The 20,423-nt window shown below is 34.2% G+C and overlaps 1 protein-coding gene across 6 annotated transcripts in view; it reads right to left on the reverse strand.

Moving 5' to 3' along the window:
- Positions 1-20,423, reverse strand: part of USP40 (ubiquitin specific peptidase 40) — an 86,874-nt gene that overhangs the window by 42,214 nt on the left and 24,237 nt on the right. For 5 of the 6 annotated variants that reach the window (XR_012920646.1, XR_002224163.2, XM_076006053.1 and 2 more), the window contains 9 exons: positions 20,005-20,112; positions 13,520-13,820; positions 10,937-11,018; positions 8,921-9,092; positions 6,980-7,064; positions 6,109-6,179; positions 5,073-5,395; positions 2,834-2,954; positions 1,456-1,513 (listed from right to left, as the gene is read on the reverse strand). Coding sequence is in view for 4 of the 6 variants with exons in the window: in XM_076006053.1 (XP_075862168.1) it covers positions 1,456-1,513; positions 2,834-2,954; positions 5,073-5,395; positions 6,109-6,179; positions 6,980-7,064; positions 8,921-9,092; positions 10,937-11,018; positions 13,520-13,820; positions 20,005-20,112 (1,321 nt within the window). In the remaining 2 variants the exon portion in view is untranslated. Of the gene's footprint in view, positions 1-1,455; positions 1,514-2,833; positions 2,955-5,072; positions 5,396-6,108; positions 6,180-6,979; positions 7,065-8,920; positions 9,093-10,936; positions 11,019-13,519; positions 13,821-20,004; positions 20,113-20,423 lie in introns of those variants that run through there. The other variant, XM_076006054.1, reaches the window with a different exon arrangement.

A 20,423-nucleotide genomic window follows, 5' to 3' on the forward strand; every position in this document is an offset into this window, starting at 1 on the left:
TTTTTTGCATTTCCATATAAATTTTAGAATCAGCTTGTTAATTTCTAAAAATGTGCTAGGATTTTGAGTAAGAACGCAATGAATCTACAAATCAATTTGGGGAGAAGTACCCTCTTAACAATATTGTGTCTTTTGATCCATGAACATGGTACATGGCTCCGTTTATTCTAGTCTTCTTCAATATCTCACAGAAATGTTTTCTAGTTTTCAATGCACAGGTCTTACACATATTTTGTTAAATTTATCCCTAAATATTTCATAATTTATGCTACTAAAAATGTTTTCCTAATTTCAATATCCTTTTTTTGTTGCTAGTAGATAAAAATACAATGGATTTCTGTAAATTGATTTTGACTTCTTGCTAAATTTACACACAAGATACCGATTCACATTCAGTAGAATGACTATAGTCAAAAACAGAAACTGCAACCCTGATACACTGCTAGTAGCAATGTAAATGGTTTAGCCACTTTGGAAAATAGTATGGCAGTATCTTATAAAGTTAAACATAAATTTTCCATATTTGACCTAGCAATTCCAATCTTATATAGATATCTACCCAAGAGAACTGAAGACATATGCCCACACAAAGTCTTATAAGTAAATGTTTATAGCAGCATTACTCATAAAAGTCCAAAAGTGGAAACAATTCAAATGTCCATCACTCATATTTGTCCATGATAAACAAAATGTGATATAGAGCCATACAATGGAATACTAGCCAATAATAAAAAGGAACAAGCTATTGATACAGGCTAAATCATGGGTGAACTTCAATAACAGTATGTTAAGTGAAAGAAGCTAGACACAAAGACTACATATTGCATGGTTCCATTTATATGAAATGTTCAGAAAATCAAGTTTATAGAAACAGAAAGTAAGTAGATTAGTGGTTGTCAGGAGCTCAGAATACAAATAGGTCTAAGGATCTTTCTGGAATGATCAAAGTGTTCTAAAACTGGATTGTGGTAATGGTTATACAATTCAACACTGATAATCACTGATTATACACTGAAAATGAGTGAATTTATGGTATGTAAATTATACCTTAATAAAGTGGTCAAAAAACCCTAATGCTGATTGAGTAGTGAGTCTGAAGTTATATTCAGTATGTTAGAATTTATATAAATATAAAAATGTAATATACACATATGTAAGTATAATATATATAGTACGAGATGAATACTTGGACTAGATAAACACCATACCCCAATCAGACACATCGGTTGCAACTGAGGAGGAAGAGAGAATAGGTCTGAGGAGAAGGACATAAAGGACTTTATCTGCAATGTTTCAAACAAAAACAAACACATGGCAAAATGTTAACATTTGTCCATTTTGAGTGGTAGGTGCCTGAGTTTTCCCTAAATTATTTTTCGTACTCTTCCATATTTTTTCAATTAAAAAGCAAAACCAAATTAAACCAAAGACCAAAAAGCAAATATAAATAATTACCTAGTTCCTTCATTAATTTTAATTCCTTTATGGCTTTAATTCGAATATCAAACACCACCTATAAAAACAGAAATAAACGAATGACTGTGGATAAGTTGAAAACAATGGGAGGAGATGAAAATGAAGATTATCAGTATGTGCAAAGATTATCTGAGACATTAATTACTTACATTTAGTAGTTTTTGCCTACTTGAAAATTTTTTCTCATCCCTGAAATTCTTTTATAAGGTCAAAAGCAAAATCTTAGAATAGATCCTCATACTTAAATTTTATCAAGTTGATGTTAGTTGGGACAGAAAGGACACCTACAGAAAACTAAAGAAGCAATTCTAGCTGGAAAGGCAATAAGTTGACAAACCACTAACCCTCATGATGAGAACAAACAAAATAAACTTCAGGCAAACACATTTCTCTATGTTAGGAATGATGAATTTGGGGCCCATAAACATAAATAATATAAAAATTTATAATATCAGTCCAAGAGCATTATTTAAATTATTTTATTTTAAATTTTCTTTATCTTTTTTTTTTTAGTTTAAGCTAATTTCCTCTAGGGGATAAAATCTTGAAAATTTAGGGGGTAAACTGATGTCAGAGATAATTTATTCTAACCTCCCACCAGTACCCCACACTGTACCAAGAAAAAACAGACTCAGTAAAGGACTTCACCAAAGTCTCCCACTTGGGGCCAGGATACTAGGTCTCCTGAGCTTTAGTGCACTGATCTTACACTGCCTCCTGAACTGTATCAACAAATACTAACATACCTTAAGAAATTACAATATCTACATAAAATAAAACAACATTTTAGTAACTTTCTTTTGACTTGCTATAGAAAAGACTTAATAAATCAGAACTGCATAAATATAAAAAGATGTTTCCTGAGATGATATTTAAGGTAACCAGCATCATAGTCTTTGAAAGAGAGCAGTTGGTTCTATACAGAGCACAGACTATAAGGTAGAACTACTTAAGATAAATTTTAAAAACAAAAACCCACAGCACAAAACCAAAACATATACTTGTATACCTGCTTTAAAAAGCACAGAAAATAGCTTTGAAAATGGCATTTTCAAGGAAGCCAGAGAATTCCGTTTTCTGGGAGCCAGAGGATTCCATGAACTAACAAAGTAGGTAACTCCCATATTCTAATTCTAGGATTTGGAGGGGAAAAAAAGGCACATATTTTTCTGAAACATGCCAAAGAATAATATAGATAAATAAGCAACAATCAAATGCTAAAAAGAAAAAGTTGATTTTTTTAAGAGATTTAGAAGTCTACTGAAACAACTGTTCTGAAATGTTAAGATGTTGCTTTTTAAATAAAATTCTGTTAACAGAAAAACTGTCAGCCAAACTTTAATTATAATCAACTCACCGTGTTACCAGTTACTGATACTTTAACTTGCTTCTCTTCAGAATCTAATTGGCATAAATTTTTAACTTGGAGCCAGTCGATCTCATTTATATTAGTCCATTTCCCTTGTTTGGTCAACAAACTGTAGGTAAAAAGAAAAGATCAGAAAAGTAACAGTTTTCGTTAGGTACCACTTACAAAACTCTGCAGGTGACCCTTAAAAGGTGATCAAGTTCTAGTGAGTCCTCTCTATGAAAGTTGGCTATTTTTTTAGGGTGATGTTAGGCAGTAGATGGATTCTATATTCATGACTCCAAATATTCCTTGATTTCTAAGAATAATTTGTTGCCACATTTGTCACAGAAAACTGCTGTAATTGAACAATCAGTTGTTGACTTCTGCCTGCACACTGTAATCACTCAGGGAGCTTTAAAAGAATACCTATGCCAGAAGCCCACCCCATAGGAGCTGGATTCAGTTTAACAACAGGGTAGCTGTGTTTAGTCTGCAGATTGACACTGCACAAAAGTGTCATATCTAAGGAGTGTCATATGCATCGTATACATTGTATATTTGTATTTCTTATAGAGTTTTTGTTTTATGATAACAGCTAGGAGTATCTTGTTCTAAAAAATTTTCCTGCAGATAGTAGTAAAGGGTCTTGAGGAAGGGTGCCTTTCTTCTAATTTGCACAGAAGCACGGAATGGGCTAGCAGAAGTCCTCTTTGGGAGTGTATACCAGAGCCTTAAAACATAATTCTACTTTTTATATTAGTTAATTACACTCTGAGACCACCTTAAGTTAGCAATCCTAAATATAACAAAGTTTGAAGCACAAGATGTTAGTGAAAAACTGGATGATGATAAGGTCAATGATTGTGTCAGTTAAAACATTTAGTAATTACTATGTGCAAACACATTGTAAGCACTTAACTCTTTCAATCCTTTCAATTTGATGAAGTTGGTACTAATTATTATCTCCATTTTACAGAAAAAGAAACTGAGCAGAGAAAGATGGAATAACTTGCCCAGGGTCACACTGTTAGTAAGTGGCAAAGTGGGGAAACAAACCCAGAGCCTTGCCCACTACATGGTACTGCCTCCCCTAGGAGCACAGTGAGGCATAGATTACTATGTTGCTGTCAAACGAAATTTTTAAAGAGTCTACAAATATGGGTGGAGGGGATAGCAGGATACAACTATTTATCTACAAAATAATCATTATTATGTTTTAAAAGAAAAACAATAAAACAGTAACTTGAGTTCAGAATAAAAGTTCAAAACAATAAAACAGTAACTTGAGTTCAGAATAAAAGGAAAGCCACCCAGATGCTAACAGTGACTGACACTGCATGGTCGGTGAGGCGATGCTATTTCCAAAGTCCTAATAAATGTGTATTACCTTTTATAGAGGAATATACAACAAACGTTCTTATAAACAAGGTGAGGAAATACATGTCTGGGAAACCTCTGTCCAAAAGAGTAACAATTGATAAATGTAATACAAAATAAGCACAGTGCACAAGTGCTCTGCTCCTCTGTGTCACAACCACTGTCACCAACAATACAGAGGTCCTGCAATCTAAGATTTGCAGCACTGATATAGCAGGAAACTTGAAGTCTTCAATTTATGGAAATGTGAGGTTTATACTTTATGACACACTGATTACAGACATGTCCTGTCACAGACAGAGATGACAAAAGCAGAGAGACGTAGCACTTCTGAGCTTCAAATGTGAATACAAGATTCAAGAGGACCCCGGGTCACTGCCCTATTTGGGTAGCTGAGTCTCTCAAGAGTCACAGAAAGGATTATAAGGAAAAACTGAATTGTCTTATAGGTCTCTGATAACAAAATACCCAGACACAATTTACCCATCATTTTAATACCTCCCCTCAAGAAAAATTTCAGGAATTTTCTTTGTGAGAATATGCCTTTGGTTATTTACTGGGTGCTAATCAGAATTCACCTGATAGGAATTTGCTTTCTTGCCAACTAATTTAGACTATATCTAGTCTATAAAACCAAGGATACCTATATTATTTTGTCACCACAGTTACAAAAAAATGACTTTACAACATTTTTTCTCTAAGTTGCATAACCTCAAATATTCCTATATATAATATTTAGAACACAATGTCTAGAAATAAAAAAAACATTTAAGTCATCATTGAGATAAAGCTTTAGAGTTCTACTGAATGACACTGTAATTAAAATGACTTAAAAAATTTTTCTCTTCTTCTCTCTTTTGTGAGTTACCTGTTATCGTCATTATTAGAATCCTGAATTAAAACCGAGCTTCCATTTCTGAGACCTTGTTCTCTGAATGTTTTCTTCATGTCTTCCTTGGGAATGGCAGTCCAGCTCTCCTCACCTGGACACTCAGCACTGTTTATGAAGACAACACCTGCTGGGATTGTTAAGGCTGTGAGCACAGTGCCCACTTCTGCATTAGATGGAAAGACGTGTGGAGATTCTATCACCTGCTGACACTTTTCTCCTTCACTGCTTGTGTCTAGATGAAGAACATTTAAAAGCAGAGGTTCGCAGTCAATACCAGTTTGAATCTGGACTCCACCAACCTGCAATCATATCAAGACAACCATTAGCACAGTTTATATTTGCCAAATTAAGTCAACATAATAACACAGAAAAAAATCACTATTGTAGAACAATCCTCATTTTTTTTTCAAGCAAATAAAATTCTCACAAATGTCTTTTAAGTATCAGAGGAACAACTTTAGATTTATCTTTTGAAATCTTTTCTTATCTACTTTTTATTTTTTAGGAGAGAAATCTGGACTGATGGTAGAAATTTATGAATTACCAGTGGTAGCAATGAAGCCAGATGGACCACAGTCAGTCCACAGAGTGGCTGAGATGCTCTTCACTGCCCTCTTAAGATACACATTCACTCCAAATCACCTCCATTCCCTAACTTGGTACAGCTACTCAACTCACTCCCTTCTGAATTCCCACAGGCACTGCACATAGACCCCCCACTCTAGCACACAGAGTGCAATTGTTCACACTAATTATTCACACGAGAAACGCCTAGAGGACACAGACTGACTGACTTGCCTTTGTACCTAGCATCTGACATATAGCCTGGCATAACAGAGGTGCTCAATAAATACCTCCTTAACATAGAACTAACACTGGCTGTACCTAACATCCATGGAACATTTCAGCATTGTTCTACTATCTAACTGCCTTCACATGTGAATAAAATTTCCTTACAATGACTTTTAAAATTCCAAATTATCATAAATATTTCTTCAGTAATTTTTTTTACCTCTACCCCATTCCATACAAAGATATCTTCCCCATCAGCAATTTCAATTTCACACAGTGTCAGTTCGTCTCCTAGAAAGATGAGATCACCAGTGAGACCATTTTTCATGAGTCATCAAAAACAATTTAGCTAAAGAAAGAGCTGAGACATTTAAATATTTGTTAGAAAAAGCATTCTTATTAAGGAAAATTAAGAAAAAAGCTATAATTATTCTTCTTATATTGATATTATTTTTTATTGTTTTAAAATTTTTCTTTAAGATGTTGTCACATAAGCTTTGTGAATATGATCAGACAAGAGTAGACACAAAGGTCAAGTATACTTGAGGTACATGACATTCTGAACAGGAGTTAGGCTTAGGCCCACGCTTCACCACTAGTTAGCTGTCTGTCCTTGTGCGTGTCAAGTCTCTCAGCTTCAGTTTTCTCATTTATGAAATGGTGATAAAAAAATTTTGTGAAAACTGAATGAGATAATTCACTTAAAACACTTATTAAAGTATTTGGCATAGCGAAGCCCAAATTAAATGTTACTCCTGCTACTGTTATTATCATTGTTTTGTTGTTATTTAAAGGCAGTAAAGACTTTTAAACTTTTAAAATACTTTTCAAAGTCTGAAGCTGAGGGTTGGGTAGAAAACCAAGTCATATAAATAAGATTCAAATGGTTTCTAACTGTTTTGCTCAACAATTTGTGGTAATATAAAAAAAAAATTCTAAAGACTTTAAAGACATTTTTGGTAGACAAGTTGCTTTAATTTCAGAAAATATAAAAGATTTCCATGTTAGAAGAAAAGGTAGAAAATCACAGACAAGCCCCACAAAAACATAAATGTGTAAAGCGAATTGCTGTGTTTTCAACTTTATCTTACCTTCAAGTGTCTGGTAAATGTGAAGTCCTGCAGGTACAAGCTTTGCAACACTAAGAACCATATCTCCTTCCCAAAATTCTAATAGCTAAAGAATATTAATGAAAGAAAAGAGAATAATGAAAAGTAATTCACACACATATGTTTACAAAGATAGGTAGATTGCACCTTTGCAGGGTAGGTGAGAAGAGTACTATGACAATTCACATAGGAAGGTGAGGCAGGGAGCAAGCAAATGAACACTCCCCCTCCTACCTAACAGAAAAATTTGGAAATAAGACATCCCTTGTTAAATTAGTCAAATCCAAAGATGGCTAATCTCAACCATTCCTGACTGAAGAACTCTGGCATACACAAGGAACACAACTGTCTAAACAGTTCTATTTATGTGAAGACCACTTTTATCAGAAAGCAAACTGAACAGCATGCCAGTTTAGGAACTTTTCCCAAAAGAACTTATTTGTTTAATCAGTCCTGTTCAGGGAAAAGCAGCACTAACTCTAGCACACACTATTATTCTAGTTCCCTGAAAGGAATATAAATTTGTAAGTTTAATAAGTGGCATTATTAGTTTACTTAATAGATTACCAGGGATTTGTTCTTTAAGTTTATAGATGAGACTCTGGGCACTGTGGTAACCTCACCAAAATATCACCCATAAAGGTCATGCCTACTTAGTCTTTCTCCACAATACCAGAAGACATTTCTCTTAAAAAGAAATTTCACATTTATAAGTGATTAGTTTGCTGTGTCAGTTGCTTAACCTCTTGCCAGTGGCTTACTTCTAAGATAATAGAGATATGCACTTAAAACAAACAAAAAGCACAGGCTGGAGTGTATCTAAAACTTATGAAGTAAATAAGGTATTTTCCATTTGAAATTTCACCCTACACAGGTTCAGATCCCCACTCCACCTATAGGAAAAGTGGCAGAGTGTCAGAATTGGCTCAGAAATAAACTTTTAATGACAAAGTTCAGAAGTATTAGGCCATTTTAGAGATCTTGACATCAATACAACATTTAAATAACATTCAAATCAGCTAAAGTTAAAATGGAAATTGGTTTGCTTCTCTTTAGAGGAAAAAAATCAAAAGGAAGCTAATAATTTTGGTGAGTGATACAGTATTTCAGAAAATTCATTTAAATTATTTCTGGGAAAAACACGAAAAAGCTTACATTTTCTATCTCCCTTTCCTTGGTCAGGAAGTAGTGTGATTATGAGGAAAGGATCCTAGATGGACAGTGAGACCATGGCTGGAGTCCCCGTCCCACTAAGCCTAGATTTCTGACCATGGGCAAAACATTGGGTCTCTTTAAATCTCAATGATCTCATCTTCAAAATGAAGGAGTAGCCTGCCCTCCTGAGGTCAAAGAACCACGTTATACAGTTTATACAAAAGCAGTGTTAGTAACATAAGGAACGCCACTTTTGCTATTACTATCATTACAACACAGCTGGATAAATTATCTGGAGACAATGATTACAACGTTGTTTTCACTATAGTCTAGTAACATACTTTTCTTCACTTAAGAATCTTATTAATAAATGCTGTCTTACATTGAAGGGTACTAAATTTGTTGCTTTTACTTGTTAGGAGTTCTGTTTTAAGCAACATGCTCATCTGTATCTTCTCACTGCCTTTGAAAAGTAATTCTCTTTATTTTCCATAAAAAGAGACAACCATATATATATTCTTTTCCGCCCCAAATAAAATGTACCAGGCCTGTTTCTCCACCTGAAAAGCTGCTGTTAGGAGCTGTGCAGAACAGCCTCTCTAAAAGACTTACAAGTAGGGGAGAATATTCAGGTCAGCCTTCCATGAAGTGGCAGATGTAAAATTTTCCTAAGCAGCTTTGAAAAACAAAGTTATATCCTAAACAGATGAAATGCTCAAGATGGATGGACCTTCATGTCTAAATTAAGAGGAAGTAAGGCTAAATTACCTGAAATATTGATTGTCGGAGATCTCCTAAAGTTTTTCTTTTATCAAAAGTCAACTCCCACACGCTTTCTGTTTGAGAGACTACTGGGTGCAGAGCCCCATTGAAGAAATGATATTGAGGGCCCAGGTGGAGATGCAATTCAAAATTATTGTTTGTAGAATCACATTCTGCCCTTTAAAGAGGCATAAAAAATACATAAATACTATGATTTTTTATTTCATCTCAAACACTCATGACATTATTTCATGACATTACACTATTTCATCTCAAACCAAAAATATTTGACTTATAATACAAATAAGGTCTCTATTTCACCTAAATAACATCCTTTTCTTCTATGTGCCAAAATGATTCACTTTAGTTTTTCAATAAATAGCAAAAATTCAGCTCTGTCACCATGAATTCTAAGGTAAAACTGTTTTAACATAGACTATGCCATATTAATCACATTTCTCTGAACATGTGAAATCTTTTTTGTTTTTATTTTTTTAGAGATTGCAGTGGTGCAATCATAGCTCACTGCAGCCTTGAACTCTTGGGCTTAAGCAATCCTGCGTCAGCCTCCCAAGTGGCTGGGACTACAGGTATGAGGTGCCTCCATGCCCGACTAATTTTTAAAAAAATTTTTTTGTAGCGATGAGGTCTTGCTATGTTGCCCAGGCTGGTCTCGAACTCTTGGCCTCAAACAGTCCTCCCCGCTTGACTTCCCAAAATGCTAGTATTATAGGTGTGAGCCACCATGCCCAGCCACTAAAAATCTTCTAATCCTGAGGTTGTAATTATGAATAAAATGTTAGAAACCTGCTCATTAATTGTGATAAGTGGCAGGTTTACCAACTTCTATGTCATCCTTCATGCGTACTTTGATTAGTCTCCACAGATTCTCCCATAAAATATTAAAAGTCACTAGCATGAACTTCCTGAGTCTATATTCTCCAGGTTAAATGTCTTTAGCAACAGCCTGGCTCTAGTTGCTCCTTTCTGAATCCACTCAGCTGACTCAGCACGGTGCCAAACACATTACCCTAAGCGGACTCTGACCATTTAGAGGGGGAATAAGGCTTATCACCATGACTCAGGTACATGAGATACCATTCTATTAATATTAATGTGGTCAGAGAGCATGACTACATTAAAGAACTTAGGGCTGGCTGGCTAGAACCCCTCAAATTGTTCTGGTTTTCTAAATTTATTTTTTAATACCAACTGCTAGTCTAGACCACTCATGCAGGTTATTTTTACACTTATTGCACTCTGTTAGGTTTTCATGTTTTTAGTACCTTGGTTTTTGTTGAGAGTTCCTTTGATCTTGGTGTGTCATTCACTGTACTTGCTATGTTTTTCCTTAGTTCTAAGTCAATGATAAAAATGGTAAACACATCCCTACTATATAGTCAGCCCACTGGCCCCTAACCTAATATCCTACTGACCCTGTCAGAGCACAAATAAAGAATCAGTTCTTCAGGGTCCAGTGTTAGGCCCCAAAAGAGAATACTGAGATCATCAAGTTCTCATAAACCATCCCTTTAAGAATCCATTATAGGCGTTTGCCCAAGATTAACATCAGACCCAACCATTTGTAGAATCCATATTTCCTTTCTTTTGAAAATCTGCCCACCTCTGGTCTTCTGTCACTACATGCCAGTTTTCCACAATACTTAAATAAAAGGGGTCATTTTATCGGAAGGTTCTCTTTGTACCCAAGAGAGTAATACTGCCAGGCCAGGATACAAATTCATTTAACCCAACTGTGTGCTCACCAGTTTCTCTAGTCTTCTTAGGCTTTGATATTCACTTAGCAATGGCCGTTTTATATGTCATTATTTAGTTTACTCTCATGGATAAGGATAATTTTCAAGGTAAAGGACACCTTCCTATAAAAATTCAGTAGCCAAACAAATACTGGCATTAATTAGTTGACTATTTTTTTCTTTTTAATTACTGATGCTTATGGCCTAAATTATATCTTCATTCTCCAGAAATACTACTTAAACTCTAAAAGTAATTTAAAACTACCTTTTTGTTTTCAGTTCAATGTTAGCTGCATCCATTTCATTCAGCAAATGACATGGAACTCCATACCTTGGATTAGCTCGAGCTGTGAACAAAACTTTTCATTAATTTGTGTTGGCTAAATGAAATCTGAGTGTAGAAGAGGTAGCATGAAAACCAGAAAGGACTGTGCTGGGAGCTAGGAAAAGTGCCACTAACTAGCTGTGTGAATATTAATTTTTTTCTGGATCTCAGTTTTTCCATCTGAAAAATGAAAAGGTTAGAACAAATGAAGGGTAAATAGGTTCTTTAAGCCACGCTAGAAGAATTCCATTTTTTCAACTCTTTTTAAGTATACTTTTTAAAAAAAGTACCCACGTTTTCATCCTGATTGCAAATGTAATAATTACTTACTGTAAAAATTCTGAAAATGATTTTTAAAAGTGTAAAAGAAAAAGATACTACCTGTAATTTCACTCCCAAGAGACATACACAAACACACATACATACTTTTTTTTATAACTGGAATCATATTTACCAAATTTTTTAATTTGCTTTTTCATTTCATATGTTGTGTTTTTCCAAAGCCTTGAATAAATGATGACATAGTAGTCCACTGTGTAAGTAGCATAATTAATCTATCCAATCTTTTTCTGTTGGACATTAAGGTGATTTCCAGTTAATCACTATTATAAAATAATGGGAGCAACAAGCATCTTTGAACATAAATATCCATACACAGCTCTGATTATTTCAAGACAAACTTGTGGAAGTAGAAATACTGGTTTAAAAGGCATGCTTGTTTTAATGCTTTTTAAATACATACACCCAAACTGATCGTATTAGTTTACATAACTACCAGCTGTGGAGGAAGCATCAACTATATTTGATTTGGTAGGAAAGAAGTGGCACCTCATTGCTGTTCATCTCATTGTGATTCACATTTTTTTCATTATGGGTTAAGTTGAAATATTTTTCAAAGAAATAGGAATTCCTTCTTTTGTAAACTGCTTATTTATATCCTTTTCCCAATGTGCTACTGAGCACAGTGGAACAGATGTAAGAGCACTCTACAGATAGGGGAACTAGTCACATATTTTACTGTTTCCCTATTTGCCTTTTAATTCTATTTAAGATTTATATCACTTTTCCTTAATTTTTTCCTTTCTTTGCTTTTTAAGCTTAGAAAAGTCATTTCTATCTTAACATCAGATAAATATTTAAGTTTTATACATTTTAAGTTTCCTTTTTTACATAAACATTAAAAGAGCTATCATTTAAGTGTTTGGTATAATAGGGAAAATGCCTTAGTTATTTCCCTAGCAACTGAACCAACTTCCCAGTTTTATTTATTGAGTAATTCACTTCCCCCCACCCCATTTATTTGAAGAATTACCTAACCATGGATTAAAATCACAAATATGCTTGGATCATATGGTTGGATCATATGCTGGGCTTACTGCTCTCTTTCAATGATCTGTTCAACTCTTTGCATTGTCACTACACTGCCTTCATTGCTATAACTTTATAAATATGTTTTTACTAGTATAGTAAATCTCCCCTTCTTTAAGTTTCATTACTTTACATGAATTTTAGAATCATTTTATAAAGTTCTGTCCTTCCACCTCCAAAAAAAGTGCATCAAGAATTTGGCTGGACCTTTATTCAATTCCTAAGCTAACTGGAAAACTGTCATTCAGTACACGCTCTAGTTATGCTCATACTAAAATGCAATTCCATGACAAAGACCAATATTCCATCTGAAGACATTCTTTTTCTGTCAATATATTTTCCATACTTGTATATTCTGATACACAATATTTTCATCAGGCTTATTACTATATCTTTTTTTTTCTCCCAGGAAAATGCAAAACCTTTCAGATTAACAGCATAGTTATATAACTGTTTCAGATCTAGAAAGTTAATTTCCTGTGATTCACATGAAAATTAGTAACTGCTTTATCCTTTTGTTTATAAAAATGATCACTATGCTCATTCTCTAAGAACATTATCCTGATCTCTAATCAGATATGACTCAATTTACAAAGTTTTCCTAATTAGGGTTTTTTGCTTTTCAGCAGACTTTGGGAATTGATCAAAAAGCCTTACTGACTTATTCATGTTATTAATATCAACTTCAATTAAAAAATTCTCTTTATTATTATGGGTCTCGATGGTTAACCCCCATGGTCTGGGCTCTCTTAGTAAGTTCAACGAAGAGTGCTTCAAAGATATTTCAACTGCTCAAAGAACACATTACCTCGAGGAAAAAGATAAAAGAGAGAGAAAAACAAAGGGGAAGATATAAAAATAAGACCAAAGCCACTTACAACTCAAAGGCAACATAAGGCTCAATGACAGAGCCAAGCATGGGACAATAGCACTCAAGTTTACTAACACAATAAGAAGATAATATATTGTGTGACCACCAAAAGTGAATTTTGAAAATCTAACTATGATCTCATATTATTATACTAGAGAAAATTAAGTAGAAATATATAATCTTTATAAAATGACAAACTGTTAGGGTAAAAACTCAAACAGCATTTGATGTTTATCTTCTAAAGTCATAAACTTAAACAAATAGGTAGATTTTTCTTTTCATACCTTCAGGGGGTCTCTGTAACTGGGATTTCCGATAAAACAACATATAGGCACTTTCTTTACCCTGAAATTGCTGTTCAATATCCTTTTCCTTGATTGGTTGGACTTTGGAATCATTTATATCAAACCAGTGAGGACAGGAGGTGCTACTGTTTAATCCCAAGGACTCTGAAGTAAGTGTCTTGAAAATCTGTTGATCATTCCTTTGGAAATCAGACTCAGCCTGGAGAGAACAGTTCTTCAATAGACTAACTGTACTTTCATTTGAACTGAGTAGAAACATCTGAGAATGGAGCTGTAAGAACTATACAGAAACAAAAAAACAAATACTAGGTTAATAAAATTTTTTTTTAAATTAGACATGATAAAAATAACTTTTTCTTCCTTTCTGTGATGATAGCATTTAACTTCATTTTTAATTTTGGCCTGGACAGCTGGGCTGGGAAGAAATCCATTTGGGTATAATAAAACATTTAATAAGACCAGAGTGTTCTGTTCAACAGTCTAATATTAATAGTTATGTCAAGGGAGAAAGTTGCCATACCACAAGCTAAAAATCACTGTAATTATACCTTATTAATGCTGTTTAAAAAAAGTGTTTAACTAAAACAAATTAGTAAAACAAACACTTTTGAAATAAGGCAAGCCCACAGTGCATGACTATAAAATATAATTTGAAAACTAGTGACCCAGAAAGACTCTGTTGAGATAAAGCAGTACTGTAAACTTAAATTATCTTTTAAGATTAACTGAATTGAATGTTATCTGTTCTGGAATCTGACAGGTAAGTTCAGAAAATCAAAGCATAGTAGAAAGGCTTAAATCATAATCCCAAAGACTATTTCTCAAGTTCTTCTTGCTAAAGGATTAGGAGAAAAAAACAAAGCAAAACTCTCTTCCCACTGCCTACCCTACCTCTTCATCCCCTACTCTTCTGCTCTCTCACTCCCTAATCTCTATGCGGCCTTGCATCACCTCCTCCTCTCTCTGAAAAAACTTACTTTATATAGAAAATTGCTTGCTTACCTCACCAATCACCATGGAAAGGTGATTTTCTCATTTTTCTCTTGGAAAGAAAGTAATTTGTGGTAATGTCAACTCTCTAATCAAAACTATGATTTTGTCACAAACCAAAGAGCATAGGCCTATGCCATAGGGCATATGACCCAAAGACAATATTAACACTGTGTATGAGAACAGAGGGTAAAATAGTTTTGCAGCTAATTTGTTTTAGATACAATAAAGTATTAACAATTTGAAAGCTCTGAGTAGTGAAATTCCTTTTTTTTAAGTAATGAACTTTCTGTATACCCAAGTTTTTCTTTGTTTGATAGTTGAAAATTCACTCTTTTAAGCCTCAAATTTCAGTGCAGTCTAGTAATGGCAGAGAGCTTTTATTAGATTAACCCTCCTGATGTAAATGATAAATTCTAGACAAAACAATGAAAACAACTGTTGAGAAAGTAACCAAAAAAGCAGACATAAAGTGGAGAGGACTTAATACTTCAAAGTCTCAGTATGTAACAGGGCGTGGTAGAATAGAGTTTAAGAAGGCAGGAGTCTTATTGGGCTGAGGACACAGAAGTTGAGAATACCAGAAATGCAAGAAAGTAAAAGAAAACATGCCATAAAGGAACCCAAATCTGTATCAAATCCCCCTAAATCCTTGGCTAATTCCTAACTGGTAGGCCCCAAAGCACCCAGTAGAAAGCAACAGCTAGGATTAATATCTGAGCGGAGCTGCCTGCTGCCAAGGAGAAAGAACATGGAAATTCAAGTCCTGGCAAATTAGAAGGGGATGGCAATCTTTTTCTTAAAGAGCCAGATGGTAAATACTTTAGAGGTAAAATTGAGAACATTATGTAGGTGCTTAAAGAAGCGTTTAAAAAGTAACCATTTAATAATATAAAGCTTGTTCTCAGCTAAAGACTGTACAAAAACAGGCAACAGGCCACATTTTGCCCACAGGCTATAGTTTGCTAGTCCTACCTTAAGTGGAAGGACCATGACCCAGGACTAAGGGCCATTTCCCAGGACTAAAGGCAAAATTGTAACAGACCCACCCTACCAAAGCCCAAAATGAAGCTTCCAGAGGATCAAAAAGATTCAAAAGTAATTTATGAGCTTGATAGAGAATGTAATGCAAAATTCTTTAGAGAAAAATAACATCATCCAGAGTCTCTACATCATCCACAATGTCCAGTAGATAACATAAGATTAAAAGAGGGGGGGGATGGAGGGATGATGGTCAAAGGATACAAAGCCACAATTAGACAGGAAGAATACATTTTGAGGTTTTCTTGGATATATTGCAGTGTGGTGAGTACAGTAAATATTAGGTCATCAAATATGAAATGTTTGATTTTGAATCAATAGCTTATTCTATCTCTAACAAGAAGCAGTATGATTAATCAAAGTATGCGCCTAAACTATCGACATACTTTTGCCATATTAATGGCAGCTTGTTTATGCCAGCAACGAAGTAGCCTAGAAAGTGAGTGGCAATGAAATTATGAAAGGCTTTTTCCACAGCTTGTTAAGAACTGAATATTTGTCTTTGCAACAAGTGGTCCAAAGCCTGGAGGAAGTGGTAGTCAGTCCGTTCAAGATCTGGTGAATAGAATACAGTGGATGACAGAGAGTTTCCAAGTCCAGCCTCTGTAGTTTGAGCAGTGTTATTTGTGCAACATGAGCATTGTCTTACAAGAGGATTGGCCTGTCTCTAGTGACCAATCTCAGCCACTTAATCGCAAGTATCCTCGTCATTTGATCCCGTTGGTTGCAGCAGACATCCACTGTAATCTATTGACCAGGTTCGATGAAGCTGTAGTGGATAATACCAGTGCAGGATCACCAGACACCATTAGCTATCTTTGATGACTGTGGTTTGGACTGTGTTTTGGCACTTCATCTTTATCCAACCATTTTGCTGAATGCTTGTGATTGTCAAATAGAATCCATTTTTCATCACGCATAACAATATGGTGTAGAAATGGTTTACCTTTATGTCGTGACAAGCTTCAAGATGATTTCTCTTCTGATGCTTGTTTAATTCATGCAAAACTCATCTAGCAAGCTTCTTTACCTTGCTGGTTTGTTTCAAATGGTGTAATATTGTTGGAATAGTGACATCAAACCTTGCTGCTAATTCACTCATAGGTTGGGATGCCACTATAGATTTCAGCTCATCATTATCCACTTGGGTCTCAGGTCGCCCAAGTGGCTCATTTTCAAGATTAAAAACATCAGAATGGAACTTCTCAAACCACTGACATACTGTGTGTTCATTAGCCACATCCTTCCCAAACATTCCCTGATATTTTGATCTGTTTGCATTGTATTGGTTCCAGAACAGAACTCATATTTGAAAATAACATGAATTTTTGACTTATCCATGGCTTGTGAAAGATAATCACAAGCCAAAATGTGCGTTTGAAAGAGTGAGGACATACCTTCACAATAAAAATAAAACAAGAAGTATCAAAGTGAAATGTCAGCAATAACAACTATCAAACTTAGTTTAAGGAAATCAAACATTTCATATTTAATAATCTAACAACAATGTACACTTCAAAATCACTGATGATAGTAAATTTCAAAAGTTGTTACCACAAAAAATGTTAAGTATTTGAGGTAATGGATATGTTAATTGGCTTGATTTATTAATAATTTTTCTACATTGTATTCATAAATCATAACATCACTTTGTATGCCATAAATATTTAACTATAATTTGTTGATTTATAATTTAAAAAATAAAAATATACATTAAAAATATTGTGTAACATGCAAAGAAACAGGACATCATGATTCATAATCAAGAGATGAAAAAAAAAAAGTCAATAGGAACAGATCCAGAATTAAGCTAGATATTATAATAGGAAACAGCTATTATAAATATATTAAAGGATTTATAGGAAAAGATGACAGACTAGGTAAATAAAGAGATAGGAAATTTCAGCAGAGAAATGTACACATTAAATAAGAACTAAGTGGAAAATCCTACAGCTAAAAAATACAATGTCTGAAACACAAAGTTTATTGGTTGGAGTTAAGAGAAGAGTGGCTCAGCAGAAGAAAAAAAATCAATGAACCTGATCAATGGAAATTATCCAAATTGAAGTGGGAGAAAAATAAAATGAAAACAAACAAACAAACAAAATACTCCAGAATGTCCAAGACCTATGAGGAAATATCAAATAGTCTAATATATACAGCCGGCCCTCAGTATCTATAGGTTCCACATTTGCAGATTCAACCAACCACAAATTGAAAATATCAAAAAAAATACAATGTAAAAAATAATACAAACTTAAAATTATAGTATAACAACTATTTATACAATATTAAGTATTATAAGTAATCTAGACAGAGATGGTTTAAAGTATACAGGGGGATATGTGTAGGTTACTGCAAATATTACACCATTTTATAAAAGACACTTGAGCATCTGCAGATTTTGGTGTCTTCAGGGGGCTTTGGAACCAATCCCCCAAAGATACTAAGGGACAACTGTATGAAATTGGAGGCCTAGAAGGAAAAGAGAGATAATGAGGCAGAAAAACAAACTGAAGAAATAATGGCCCAAATTTTTCCAAAACTAAAGAGAGACTTGAGTCTAGAGATATTTAAAAAAACTTACCAAATACAATGCAAATAGGCAAAAAGAATGATGATACCTAGACACATTACTGTCAAGATGCTGAGAACCAAAGATAAAAAGGAAATCTTAAAGGTAGACAGAGAAAAAGAAACATTACATTCAAGAGAACAAAACATGCCGAAATAAAAAAAAAAGAGAGAACAAAACAAAAAATGAGAGTTGACTTCTCATCCAAAATACTAGATGTCAGAACACAACAGAATGACATCTTTAAAGTGCTGAAAGAAAAACAAACAAACAAATATTAGCCTAGCACTTTATAACCATCAAAAAAAAAAAAAAAAAAACACTAAAAAATGAAGGCAAAATAAAGATTTTCAGAGAAACAAAAGCTAAAAGCATTTTCCACCAGCAGTTCTGGACTCTAAGAAATGCTAAGGGAAGTTCTTCAGGCTGAAGCAAAATGATATTAAATGCAAACCTGGCTAAACAACAGGAGCAATGAACATCACAATGGATAAATGCAAAACTACTTTTTCCTTAATTTCTTTAAAAGTCACTTGTGTGTTTAAAGCAAAAATAATAAGATATAGAATTTACAATATATGCAATGGTAAAATATAAAAAGACAATAGTAAAAAGGATGGGAATGAGAAAATAGAATTATACTTTCCTAAGCATCTTACATTGTACATGAAGTAGTATAATTTAATTTATAATTTATAATATTAATTTATGGATAATGTAATCCCCAGATGAAATTTAACAAATATGTAAATCAAAAAAGTCAATAGAAGAGATAACAATGGAACACTAAAAATTAATTAATTAATCCAAAACAAGGCAGGCAAGGAAGAACAAAATAACAAAGAATAGAAGAGAAATAGAAAACAAGTAGCTAGGCCAGGCACGGTGGCTCATGCCTGTAATCCTAACACTCTGGGAGGCCAAGGCGGGTGGATCACTTAAGGTCAGGAGTTCAAAACCAGCCTGGGCAAGAGTGAGACCCTGTCTCTACTATAAATAGAAAGAAATTAATTGGCCAACTAAAAATATATATAGAAAAATTATCCAGGCATGGTGGTGCATGCCTGTAGTCCCAGCTGCTCGGGAGGCTGAGATAGAAGGATCGCTTGAGCCTAGGAGTTTGAGGTTGCTTTGAGCTAGGCTGATGCCATGGCACTCTAGCCCGGACAACAGAGTGAGACTCTGTCTCAAAAAAAAAAAAAAAAAATATATATGGATATATTTTTTGAACAACTTTATGCCAATAAATTTGACGTCAGAGATAAAAAGACAAATTCTCTAAAAAACACAATTTTCCAAGATAATGTAAGAAGCAACAAAAAATCTATTTTTTTGTGGTCTGATTAAAAGATGCACTTAAACACTTATTGATGTGGGTAAGTGTTTTGCTCCTATAGGAAATAGCTTCAAAATGTTTACTAAATGTTCTGCTGCTTTGCTTGTTTTCAGTCAAGTTGTCACCTCTTATTTCTGGCAGTATCAGTTTTTTCATCTACTCTTACAGCTTAGATTCTAGTAAACACTAAATTCACTAGAATTCTGCATAAAAGAAAGATCAAGTACCTGAAGCATTTCTGTAAGTAAAATGACAAGCTTTAGAATTTGAACTTTGTGACATTCTTTTTGCTGTTTTGATTAGGAGCCACTCCTCCTCCCTTTTTTGCTTGTTTCTTGGTTCTGTAATCAATAACTTTAAAAGTAATACTTAATAAGTAACTTAGTAGAATTTTAGCCATTAAACAAAACTACTGAATTTATTCTCACATATTTTAAACACCTTCGTGCAAAGAAATTCATGTTGCTAGAGTCATAATAAAATTTCCTGGGACTAGGACTTCTATTATGATGCCATTATTACCTTTCGCAGTGGTCCATGCTGCTTTCTGTATTTCTTGTTCCAAGATATTCCCGTCTTTTTCAAGAGTTTCTGGCCCAGCTGATCAACAGTAATTAGATTATTCTCCTCCTTATGAAAGAAATACAAAGTCACTTAAGAAAATCTGATAAGAAATAATTATGCACTTATAAATTCAAAGGGACCAATGGGATTACATCTAATTAAACATGCCTAGGACAGCAAATGTTTTTTTAAAAAGTACATTAAAGCCAGGCGCCGTGGCTCACGCCTGTAATCCTAGCACTCTGGGAGGCCAAGACGGGCGGATTGCTTGAGGTCAGGAGTTTGAAACCAACCTGAGCAAGAGCCAGACCCCCGTCTCTACTATAAATAAAAAGAAATTAATTGGCCAACTAATATATATAGAAAAATTAGCCGGG

Source organism: Microcebus murinus, chromosome 8 (genome assembly GCF_040939455.1).
Source record: "Microcebus murinus isolate Inina chromosome 8, M.murinus_Inina_mat1.0, whole genome shotgun sequence".
Classification (NCBI taxonomy): Eukaryota; Metazoa; Chordata; class Mammalia; order Primates; family Cheirogaleidae; genus Microcebus; species Microcebus murinus.